A 12,661-nucleotide genomic window follows, 5' to 3' on the forward strand; every position below is an offset into this window, starting at 1 on the left:
GGTTAAATAACAATTAGCCTTTGTATCCAAGCCTGGAGCATGTGCTGAATAAATTTGTGTTTGTGCTTGTGCTCTACATGGTTGGTCAGGAGTTGTGACCCCCTCCTGCCCCTTGGCTGTGGCAGCAGGAGCTGGGACTGGCACTGGGGCACTGCAGCTCACCCTGTCCCAGGAGGACACAGACATGAATCCAAGTCACAACCTCATAGTTCTTTGTTATTCTGCAAATAATCTCCCTGATACACAGGCATATGACATTTGTTTGCAAATTTGTTTGAACTCGCATCCAAATATTTTATGTGAACAAGTCACTACCTAATAAGAGAATTAAAAAATGGAAAAAGCATTAAATGATAGATGTGGGAGCTTATCCCATGAGCACCTTCACTTACCAAAATAATTAAAGATCACAGCTACCTTTTATATTAATTTATTAGAAAAAAAGATACAGTTTAATGTGCAAATATATACACCAAACATTACAATGAAACATGAGGAAGGTGAGCCCCTTCCCTCTAGCAATGACTTGTCCCTTCGTAACAGAGATGACTGTTTAATGCTTCCCCACAGATTTACAAATACAAAAAAATGTATAATGCTTCATTTGCACAAGAAAAAGTTTATTTTTATTTGAAAACAAAAAAAAATATCCTGGCTTTGACATGGCAAATGTCTGCTATTTTGGTGGCTTTCATTTTTTTTAAACCTGAGCAAGTTTTGTGGAACAGGGGGACAAAGGGAAGGCATTGCCCTGTACTTCATTCTCATCACAGCATCTGATGGTCTTTGAATTACTAAAGTTCTGAATTACTGCAAGTGAATGCAACTCCAAAATCTACATCGAGGATGTAGTTAGTGACAATGAAGAAAGCAAGTGCTACCACTGGCAAAGTGAGCTGGCTGAAAACACCTTGCTCCAGTTACATGGCTGCTGGCATTTCTCAGGTTAAGTGTTCATTTCTGCCAGTAAGGAAATTAATGCTGCCTCCTGTCATAAAGGAATTATAAATGTGAAATGTGGTTTAGTCCAAAAAGCAGATGAGTTGTGGACCTGCTGTGCCTCAGTCAAATGTGCAGTCATTGAAGGAGAGAGTAAGGCCATATTAAATGTTAGGGGAACCAGCTGATGGCCCCAACAATAACCACAGGACTCAAACCATTGAGCTTGGTTGTTTTCCACATCATCCTGCAACGAAGCTTCATCCAGCAACTCCACAAGGTGACATTTCCAATTAAACAAAAACTGTTCTGCTCATTTAGTGCTCTCCCTGTTTTTAATGAGAGGCCCCAGCAGTGCTGGAGAAGGCACTACAATACCTGGGCTGGGCAATGCCAATTCCCTCAGCAGAGTTTGCTAAGGGACCACTGGCCACTCTGTGCTCATTTAGGTGCAGAGCATCTCTCTGCACCAGGTCTCACCACACTTCTGGAAAAAACACATGCAAGTGACAGACCCATGGCAAAAAGAGGACACCATCAGGAGTGTGCCTGGCTGGCCCCAGAGCCAGTACTAACCAAGGGCTCTGGCCTCAGCTATATTTTCAGACATGGCACTGTCAAAAGCTGACTCAGTTTTCATGTTTACTTTCCTTCTTGGCCAAGGGATTAGGATTTAAGAACAGACTTAATAAAACAGCAACTCCTTTTTGCTCTGTAACACTTCTCCACTCCCATCAGCTTGCTCTATGGGTACTGGCCCACAGGTTTGCCAGTCGTGGCTGCTGCAGGTCCCCTCACACCCAAATCCTTACTGGTGAGGTGGCCACAGCAGATTGGCTTTGCAATCCTCCCACCATCCTGCTCCTCTTAACCCTCTTTGAAGTATTGTGGAATTTGACCAAAACAAAAGGGAAAAAAAAGCCTTTGAGAAGGACTGCTCTGCTTTTAATTTTTTTCCCTGGTATTTTTTAATTGCTCCTGTTTCATGTGTTTTACCTGCACAAGAATGTATGTCATGGGCTCTGAGGCAGCTGGTAAAAAAGGACATTACATGAAAAATCATAATAAACCCTCAAATTTAGCTCTAAGTTAAAAGTTAGAAACCAGTGAGCAGCATTTGATCAAGATAAGAGTGTGAGGGCAAGCAGGGGACACAGGAAGTTGAAAGGGGCCATTTTCCTCCAAGGACAGTCCCTGCCAAACTATATGCTTATGTCCTTTTAGGGGAGTAAAAATCCAGATACAGCTCTTTGTTCTCTAAACTTCTGAATGATCCGTTAGCCAGGTTTGTTGAAGTTTAAATATTTTTACAATAAACTAGAATAACAAGTGAGTCAGTTGTCTCCAATAACTTGGTGTTTTTCCACTTCAGAAGATTTTCTGACAGCATGAAAGGAAACACTCCAGTCAAACACGAGCTGATCTGTATGTGATTCTGATCTGCATCAGAGGCTGCTCTGCCATGGCTCCACAATCTGGGATCTGCACTAGCAGAACATAACTTCACTCACCCTTTGTGGAGGTTGTCTGTCTGTAATTTAAAATGCCCTTTAGCTGGTCTTTTAACCCTTTCAGTGCATCAGCACATACCATGAGCTTTCAGCAACATGTATTATTTGCACACTTTGAAAGAAAGGCAATTCTTTTGAGCAGAAAGGCAAAGGTCTCTGTGTCCATGGCCCTTCCATGCTTCCCTCTCTTTGACACCTCTGTGCAGGTGCACATCTCCACTGCCTCTCCCCAAATGCCGTGCCCCTGTAACAATTTCACTCCCAAGGCATGGCTGCTCCCAGCTCTGCTAAATCAGTTAGAGGACAAAACAGCTTTTCAATGAACTAAATTTCACACCAGACAGACAAGATGTATGTAGAAAAGTTGAAATTATTTTCAAAATTTTTATGAACATCAACTTTCATTTGTGAGCTTTGGTGAGGGAGGAAGGAGCAGGGCAGGAGGGAACAGCAGGTCAGCTATCTGCAGGACTAACCCCGGATTTCCAAGCAGCTCTAGTCCAGGACACTTCATGCCCACAGGCCTGGGTGCCCAGTTTGCCCCAGCCACTGAAGGCGCTGGTGAACCTTGTTCTTGCAGGGTAAACCTAGTGAGAGCCTGGTCATCACAGATCCCCAGGGGATGGGCTAAAGAAGCAGTGAGACTTGCAAGCCCTTCAGCTCTCTTGAGGTAGGAGGAAAACTGTTTCTGTTAGCAATGCTGCCTCTCCCATGGGATGTGCAATGACCTCCCAGAGTGCCTGAACGACCAGAGCACACAGAGTGTAAGGAACAAGTTGAGTTGGAGCCTTGAAATGCCAGTGGTTTCTGCAATGGCATTTCTATGATCTCTGTTTGGTAGATTAGAATTTTTAGGATGTCGGGTTACAGCAATGCAATGTGGTAACAACAGGCACATGAAGGGAGGCCACTGAATTGGCACTGTCAGAGAAGAAATCTTCTGTAAGAGTCCTGTCTGTCCATGTTGACAGGATCAGACCTCTTATGGCTACTGGGACTCACCTACAGGAGCAAAGCCTGTGAGACCAAATCCAGTGTGGGTCACTCAGCATCACTGCCTACTTCCATGAGTCAAGTGGCTGTGTGCCACTGTAAAATAAAGACCACAGCCAAGCGTTTAAAGTTAAGTATCTTATAAACTACACACATGTGTCATCCTGAGATAGTGCCTGTAACAAGTCCCAAGGTAGATAAGCTTCCTGAGCCCAGAGGTCCTCATGCTGCGTGAGCACATTGTTGTCCTGTTTTGGCAGGCTCCCGGCCTCTCAGAGCACGCTGCACTTCCTAATGCTCTTTTTTATTTTGGGGTGGGTCTAGGGAAACAATCAGATGGACGACTGCTACCAGCATTCCAATGGCATTCCTTCTGCCGTTCAGATGAAAGCAGTCTTGATCCTTTGCCAGTTCTCTCAAGGCTTGCAGAAACAGGCTCACAGCTTCCCTTTCTATTTTTTGGCCAGCCAAGAGCTGTGTGGCTGCAGCCTCCTACTAGAAGAGCAGCTGTGCTGTGCCAACGACACTTCCCAAGACAGGGGAGAAAGCATCAGTAGGAATCAGACAAAAAAGTGACACATATGAGCCACAATGGAGGGAAGAAGCTTAATACAATGACCATCATCCAGAGGGCCAGACCATGCATTCCAATTGCATGGGCACGTAGTCCTGTTTTGAGTTCTGACAGCATCAGCTCACAGCCAGACCTTTTAAACCCGGGGGAAAAATATTTTTCAAAATTTTCTTTGCTTAAGCACTGTATATTCAAAAAGTTTTATTATTGTTTCAGTATTTTAGCCCTTAGTTGGTTAGTCACCAAAACCTGTCAGATGCCTGTTGCCATAAAAGCACTCCGAGCACCTGCAGCATTTGTAGGAATATCAAAAAATAGCTTTAGCAACTAGGAATTATGCAACAGAAGGAGAAGGCAGGATGAACTAGATTAATACAACTTGTAGTGGATTTGTTAACGTTAAGTGTATGACTCGTTGCAGAATCATGCCAGAAAATGGTACCATGGAGCATACTGGTAAGGGCAGTAAAAAGGCTAATGCATTACTTCAGTCATCAGTGAACCAGTCTCAACATACTTTTTCCAGCTGAAATCAAAGGTTTCCAGTAAAAATGCCTCTAGAGACTGTAAGCATCTTACAACTCTTTCTTCCTTTGAGCTCTACTGTGATAGCTGCTTCATAACATTGTGGTTCCAGTGCAAAAAAAAAAAAAAAAAAAAAACCCTCCAGATCCCAAATCTTCTTCCTTTATACTTTTGATTGTCTTTCATCTGTCCATTCTTGCTTAGTGTTCTGTAAAGCTTGAGTCTTCTGTTCATCTACCTGGACATAGTCCACTCTCTGTTCCTCAGACAGAAAAGGTTTCTATAGGACAGAGAGGAAAAAAAACAGTGTTTTAATTCTCAGGTTGAAAAGGGGTGCTAGTGAAATTTAGCTTGATTTTCTGTTTTCCCTTTCCCTCGTTCCTTGATTGCTTCACTTCACCTTGAAGCTCACAGTGACATCAGCTGACAAAAGCATTGCTTTACAGCCTGCTTTAGCTATAATTTTCCATCTGCCACCCTGTCACTCAGCCCAGCACAGCAAGTGAGGGAAACATGCTGTACTGGCTATTTCCATGCAGATAACCATTCTCTCCTCATCTGAGTGATCCTGCTGCAGCTGATTTTAGATATAGGGAGGGTTTAAATAAGAAAGCTTAGAGTCTTGAGTTTTTTGCATCTGTGAGTGTTGACTGATGGGGAAAATGATACACAGGACATAAAATGATCCAAACTGACAACAGTTCATTGCTTTGCAGTGGTACCTACCCACCACTTGGGCAGCTCAGAAGTTCTTTGGAACAAGGAATGTCTTTTCTCAGCATTGCAAAAGAAATTGAAATGGTTTTGGTGATGCAAGAATAAAGATGCACACTTTGCCAGATTATAAGAGATGGTACAGTTTTACCCCATGAATTTATCATGGGCTGCAAACTTGTTACTGCAAAGAGATTTTTGGGAAAACTAGCAGGAAAGGCTTTGTGGAGACTTGATGAAAATGAAGGAGCATGCAGAGATCCTGCAAGTATCAACCTGCTTGCCCACAAGCCCTCATGGCTGCACTTCCCAGCGCAGTCTCATACCCTGTGCTGAGCTCGTGTTAGCAGCAGCCCTATGAGTCACTAAGGACACCTTGTCAGCACCCTCATCATGCTTTTATCATATTAATCTTGGGCCTGACACAAATACAGTCAGCTGGAAACACGACTGGCTTCATCATGGCACTTAGGGCACCTAGCAGAATCCCTGGGTCTGGATTTCCTCCCGGCAGACAAAAAGGCAGGAGGCTTGCGGGGTTTTTCAGATGACTCGTACCTTCTGCACAGGGGATGGGGAAGCAGAGTTAAAATCCAGTGCTAAGTAATCAAGGTTAGATTTCCTTGTCCATGGAAAAGCACCACTGTATGGAGAGGTGGCCTGTCTGTGTTCCTGTCAGGAAAGAAGAAAAACTTTTAATGCTCTAAAAAACATGATCCTAGAAGGAAACAGGATCACAACTGGGAGCAGGGAGATTCACCTGGCAGAAAATGAATGAGAACAGTCAGGGCCCACATAATTTTCTAAGCCAAGGGTGCATTTGGTTACTAACCACAGCATAACACTGATAATTGTGGGACAGCATAAAGAAATCATGAGAACATTTTTCTTCTGATAATTCTGGCAAAACAAACAAAACAGGCTGATTTCCACTCAATTTTATCAAGAAGGACTTGTGCCTAGCTTCTCAATCCAAGCCCTTGGAAGACTCAGATTTGTAGGGGTGCCCACTTAAACATCATCATTCAATGAATTTGAAGAAATGGTGAAAACTCAGTTCAAATCTAGAAACTGAAAATTATTCTCATAAAATCACAAATAACCAAATATATGTCAGGTTTTCCTAGACTAGAAAAACCAAATAAGGAATGGTTACAACTGGAACTGCTCTCTTGGGCAGATTTCAGGCTGGTAGAAATGTGGGTTAAAATTTGAAACTATGGTTTATGAAGACTGGGGTCAGTTTTGCAACATATTTTTATAGCTACTGGTTTGGCTATGGAGCAGATCTGTAGACATTGGCTCAGATGAACAGATTTGAGATCCATTTCCACCTAAAATTCAAAGTAAAACAAGATTCTGGTCTTTTGCAAGATATGGCTAAAGAGTAAATGAAAAAAAGGAAGCCACAAAGCCAGATGTTCTTTCATGGGATGGGAAGTGGGGTTAGTGCCACCAGCCAAAGCAGAAGCAATGAGACTCTAATGGGAGTTCTGTTTCTGCACAATATTTGGTGTGTTTCTTTAGGAAGTGCACTAACGGCTTTCTGTTATTTCCTAGGAGATTTTGCAAGGCACACTTTTAAAAGGTGAAAAGATTTAATTTTCTTTTGTCTTAGTGAGTTCTCATGTAAATATGGCTGATCCCTGTGATCTCTTGGAACTGTTCAGCAACATTCGTGGGTGAACAGCTGAGTTCTGCAGAGCAGGAAAAGGGCTCCCCTTATCTCTCTGTAAATTGGTCCCAGTGTCTTTGGTTTAAAACCATTTCATCATTTGGAAAAAAAAAAAAAAAAAAAAGAAACCAGAAGGCAAAGGACAAACCTCCTCAACGTTTTTTTCTTAGAAAACAAACTTCTGCATTCTCCATCAATGTGACAGAGCAGAATAAAGCAAAGGATGGCTGTGTGAAAATGACATTACCATATGAATGTAACTTTCTTCCTCTTCTCCGGAAACTGAATTGGCAAATATTCTTGCTGAATTAATACCGTCTCTTTCTGGTGAGATAAAGCTCATTCGATTGCTATGAAGAAAAACACAGGAGAGGTTAAGGAAGCATCTTACAGATGCACTGAAATGAAGCCAAAGCCTGACACAGTCCATATGGTGAATAAACTCACACTAAGGCTGTGGCCTTTATGGAGAGGATGCCCAAAGCCACTCCTTAGTTCTAGAAATAGTGTGCTATATTGCTGACTGATTTTGTTGATTTTTCCCTCTGGGATTTATGAAAGTTTGCTATCTGGTACAACAGACACTGTAAAACATTGAAGCAATTCTCTACTAAGGGGCACAGAACTATCATTCATTTGGGTAATAATGGGGGCAGTTACTTGGCTGTGCAGGTATCCACATTTGGGAGACTGATGTGAATTAATCAGCTGCTGGAGGTACATGCAAAGGAACTTGGTCTGGCTTTGCACACAGTGTCAACACCTGCCACCCTGTGCTGTGGAGATGGCTGTGACTCAGCTCTTGCACAAGGAAATCTCTCCCATGAACACAACTCTCAGAGGTGCATGGTGAATAAATTACCACAAGCAAGTGCAATGGGCTTGGTTATCCTTCAGGACTCTGCACTGTGTCAGCACTGATTAACCTTAGTGCACTGGCGGGGGTGCTTGGGAGGCAGGGTATTGGCTTTCCCCAACAGGCAGTGCCAAGTGGCTTAACCAGCCTTGGACTGGATGTGAGAGAGGGCTCTGCAACTGAGAAACTGCTCACCTTGTGTCTCCTTTGCCCTTCACACGACAACCTGAAATGGGGGAGTGGAAATGCCCTGTCTGGCACTCATGCCAGCAAAACCCCACATTTTCTGGAGTGCCCGGGATGTGCAGAGGAGGTTGATGGGAATATCTGGCTTTTGCACACACACTTCAGCACAGCTGCTTTTTTTTTTTTTTTTTTTTTTGTGCCAAGACCCCTCCAGCCAAGGCTGAAGGCTGAAGTCCTCCCCTGCTCACAAGTTTCCTGAAGATGAGTCTTCTGCTGCCCTTGGAGCCCAACAGTATCAACTGCTCATACTACCTGGGCTGTGGGATCAAAAGCATTTGTTTTACCAACAACTAATTTCTACTGACAAAAGGTCATGACAAAAGTTCAAGTCTGGACTGCTGTGTGGCAGTGCAGAATTCTACACCCAGTCTACAATTCAGGCAGATCTTTATCTGCTCTGGTTCTCCTTTGCTATATTAAGGAACAAAAATGGCTCTATCATAGTTTAGGCATGCCAAGCTTTTAGCCACACCAGACTGCAGACCAGCTCCAGGGTGTTTAAAAGGAACCTTCAAATCATGATGCTGAATTCTCTGGAGCTGCCCATCATGAAAGGGAACCCCACTTTTCAGAGACAGCAAAAACCTGGGGGATACTGAAAGGAACCTTAGGGAACTTCTGTTTGTGGACTTTGCCAGGAATCTTTTTGTGGGATGGGATAAGTTATTTTTAACTCTATTCCACGCTAATGCTCCGAAGATTGGAACAGCAGGTTTCTTGTTGACTTACTAAGGCACAGTCCACATCCTGGTCACAGCAGCATGCTCCCGGATTGTGGAGAGGTTCCTCAAGTCCAGAGGAGGTGGTCGTGCTGTAAGTAAGTACAAAAGGAACTATGTTTTCAATGAAAAGTACAGACTGTTTAGAAAAAATGCAGTTTTGTATTAACAGAAAGAAACTAACAGAGTATTTCACAGAATATAACCAAGAAGGAAATCAGTAACAAATGACCTCTTCAGTCAGTGCTGGAAAGCAAAGTCCTCCAATCACCCTAAAATAACAGAATAAATATAGTGGGCATAAAGAGACCAAATGGCACACAAGATACATACACTTGCCCCAAATATGCTCTGTATATGCTGCCTTGGAGAGGTTAGTTCAGCCTACAGGTTGTAACAGGTTTTGGATTCTGCTCTAAACAAAAAGGTCCTATACATGGGGATCAGGACCATTCCTGTCACCACTCAATGTACATGTGCCCACCATTCTCAAGACCCTTTAAGAAAGGATGCGAGTTTGCTTTTCTTCATGGCAATGGTCTAAATGTCTGTCCCCACTTTACAGTAGCACTGCCTGAACCAATTTCTGAGTAACCCTGTGGCTCTGAAACCCTAAGAGCTTTATTATAGGCTAGCTTTAGGCAATTTCTCCACTTCAAAGCTGAATTTTGTCCCCATTATATCTCTAGAAGTGCAACCCAGATTTTGAACGTGCCATGAAAACCAGGAGTGGAAAATTCCCATCAGCAAAAGCATCTGCAGAAAATTCCTGATTAAACTACGACAGCTGTGCCTACCCAACAGAGGTTTAAGCAACAGCCAACACATCAAATTTGAGTACTTGAGTGTTTGGATGTCCCATTCCTGGCAGGTCAGAGAGCTGGTGAGACAGGAGTACATGTACCTCAGAGTGGCAGGATTTAGTCTGCTGTCTCTCCCAGACTAGGTCCCTTTGGCTGTTTGCAGTCACAGTGAAAGCCAGGCACTGTGCTTATGCAGCCACCTGGGCTTTGACTGCAGAAGCAGCCGTGGAAGCTTTTCCTCTGCTCACAAACCACCCTGCAAGCACATCCTAGGCCACAGTGCTCTAAGTCACCCATGCAGCATTTCAACCCATCCTCTAGAGGGAGAATTGCTTTAAGACATGCCAAGGACACTATCAAAAGAGGTCACCCATGTCCCCACCATCAGGACCCCCAGGCTTTGCACTGTAGGTCTGGGCTTACACTTCCTACGAGGCTTGAGGTCCCGGTTCACTGGAGGGGGCTCCACGTCGGAGGGAAGCTCAGGCAAGGGGCTGGCGAGTTTTTCAGTGCTGACGACGGGGAAGGTGAAGGTGGCTGAGCCGGGGCTCATGGGGATGTATCCGTCGGGGGAGCAGTCGGAGCCGGGCGCGGAGGGAGAGGTGCTGGGGCGCATGGGCACGTAGCTGTCCTCCGCGCTGTCCGCGGCCGGCGAGTACAGCGGGGAGAAGCGGCACGGCTGCAGGGCAGAGCAGGAGCAGAGAGAGAAAGGGCTCCATTAATGCACAGCCAGCCCCCTCCCAGCCGGGAGCTGCCGTGAGCTGGGAACACACCTGAGCTGAGCCCAGGCCAGGGCTGCTCTGATGGGGCCTCACAGAGGCACAGGATGGAGTGACAAGAGACAAACGCATGAGTTCAGATGAACACTCCAGCTCTGGAGCAGTCCACGCTGAGCTTCACAAGTCACTGCTGGAAACTAGAACCAAACTGACTGGTGACTTTATTGGTTAAATCCTTCAACTTCAGCGAGGCTGCACTGACCTCTCACAGCAGTAATTCTGACCTATAAAATGTGGGAGGATCCTGAATACAAAAAAAAGTCTGAAAGGAGAACACCTGATGAACTAGACAAATGTGGCAAATGTGGAACCTCACAACTCACTTCTGATCACTGAGAATTAGCATTAGAAAATCACTTCATGCAGGTTAGTGCTGGCTGAGTGGTGAGAGGGAGTGATTGCAATTCTTGCAAGCTTTCAATAAGGAGAAAAAATTTTCCCACCACCAGCAAAGGATCTCCCACAGAAGACAGCATCCAGCCTCAGGCAGAAGACTGGCTATGTGATGTGAGATGGTGCTGCTTAGATCTGTGTCTGTCAAAGGCTGAGGCAGGAAGCTGTGGACTGACAGAGCCTTCAATCACAGGCACTGTCAGAGCAGACATTTTCCAATGTCCTAAAGAAGAGATATCCCTCAGGACCATGAAGTGATAGGCTTCTTTAGACCCCTTTTTCAAGTAGTAAGCCATTTGCTCTGGCGCTCTTGGTCAACAGTTTAATTAGTGAGGCTACTGTAACCTTTTTCATAACAGACCCAGCTTCATCTATTTTAAAACCAGGGTGCTCAGTACTGAAGCCTCTCCCTCCCTCTCCTCTCAAAGGCTGACTGAGGCCACAAAGCAGCCAGCAAAGCAGCCAGCACCAAAGTTGCCCAAAGCCAAAATGCACCTTTTGCATTTTTTAAATTCTTCTGCTGAACAGAGGAGAAGAATGATTGAATATCAGGATGTGAAATTTTGTGCAGAGTACTTACCAAATTCAAGCTAAGCCTCTTATCTCGACTTCTTAGGGAACTGCCTTCCATGTCTGCTGCAAGGAAAAAAAAGTGATTAAAAATGGGATAAGGCAGTGCAACCGTACAGAGATAATTCTGGAGTAAAACATATGGCTCTAAAATAATGAAAGTTTTATATAGATTCCATAACTCCTAAATGAGGAAATACAATGACACTTAAGACCAGATCCAACTCAGGAGCATTTCCAGAGTGATGACATCTATTTTAAGTATGATGAAACCAAGGAACCTGTTCATGTACAATCCAGCTGCAACGTAGGCTTCCTGTAACACAAGCAGTTGGAGAAAAAGACTGGTGTGGGAGCAAACAAGCAAGCATTTAAATGCAGCTCCTGCTCTAGTTGTTCTCTGTTTTCCCAGCTGTCAAACTGGGGAAATTATATGAAAAGGGGCTATTATAGATAATGTTATTTCTTGGATATTTATTTAGGAGCCTTTTAAGGTGCCAGGGAAGCAATTGTTATTGTGCAGAAAGTGGTGCGTGGGGGAACTTATTGGTAGGAGAAAAATTCTTTGCCTTGTCATCCAGAAGTGCTGATGTGGTGCAAGGGGCTCAAGGTGATGGGAAATGAACATCCAGATCATGGAGACAATCACCAGTCTCCTTGTGCAGGTGGGCCTTGGTCTTGGTATAGGTCAATTTTATTTTCCAAGCAAAAGGCAAAAAACCCTAAAATCCAGCATTCAGCACATAGAAGATCAGTTGTGGAAGAGGCTTACAACCACCAACCTTTTCTGAAAAGGGATTTTTTGTGCAGAAAATGACTTTTCTGTGGCAATGCCTCAAATCCCCACAACCATGTTAATCTATTCCCTGCTCTTATGGTAGAGATGTCAGTACTGCAACTGGGGGCTTTTTTGGTGGTACCAACCAAAAAGGTACCACAAAAACAAAGCAATTCTGTTAGTGCAGATACGTATTCAGATAGACGCAGTCACTGTCCTGGGACAGCTACATGTATTTATTATGGCAAAAAACATTGAGGTACAAGGCTGTGGCAGGTGCCAGGATACAGGCACCTCACAGCTCATCCTCCTTCATGGCACTTGCACTAGCTCATGCTGCTTTCACCCTGGGCTAATTACATCTGGGCACCTTTTGTAAGTTAGCAGGGCAAAAAAATTAAGTTATTAACTTGAGTGCACTCACTGGGGAAGCTGGTGAGGAACTGTTGCTTTCTCCTTTATTTTTCTGATCTTTCTTGTTAAACATTTTAATTCAGAGTTTAACCCTTCAAATAGTTTCAGCTACACTTAGGGTAAGAAAAAGTGGCAGTACTTACTAATTCATTGCTGCCCCCATCAGGCAGAG

At 44.1% G+C, this 12,661-nt stretch overlaps 1 protein-coding gene across 2 annotated transcripts in view; it reads right to left on the reverse strand.

Annotated features, from left to right (window-relative positions):
* Positions 1–414: 414 nt before the first annotated feature.
* Positions 415–12,661, reverse strand: part of GAB3 (GRB2 associated binding protein 3) — a 65,750-nt gene continuing 53,503 nt past the window's right edge. The window contains exons 5-10 of one of the 2 annotated variants that reach the window (XM_053955921.1): positions 11,308–11,360; positions 9,979–10,234; positions 8,763–8,844; positions 7,179–7,281; positions 5,815–5,928; positions 415–4,822 (exon numbers count right to left, since the gene is read on the reverse strand). In XM_053955921.1, the coding sequence (XP_053811896.1) occupies positions 4,706–4,822; positions 5,815–5,928; positions 7,179–7,281; positions 8,763–8,844; positions 9,979–10,234; positions 11,308–11,360 (725 nt within the window). In that variant the 3' untranslated portion in view covers positions 415–4,705. Of the gene's footprint in view, positions 4,823–5,814; positions 5,929–7,178; positions 7,282–8,762; positions 8,845–9,978; positions 10,235–11,307; positions 11,364–12,661 lie in introns of both variants that reach the window. The other variant, XM_053955920.1, reaches the window with a different exon arrangement.

Source organism: Vidua chalybeata, chromosome 14 (assembly GCF_026979565.1).
Source record: "Vidua chalybeata isolate OUT-0048 chromosome 14, bVidCha1 merged haplotype, whole genome shotgun sequence".
NCBI classification, from domain to species: domain Eukaryota; kingdom Metazoa; phylum Chordata; class Aves; order Passeriformes; family Viduidae; genus Vidua; species Vidua chalybeata.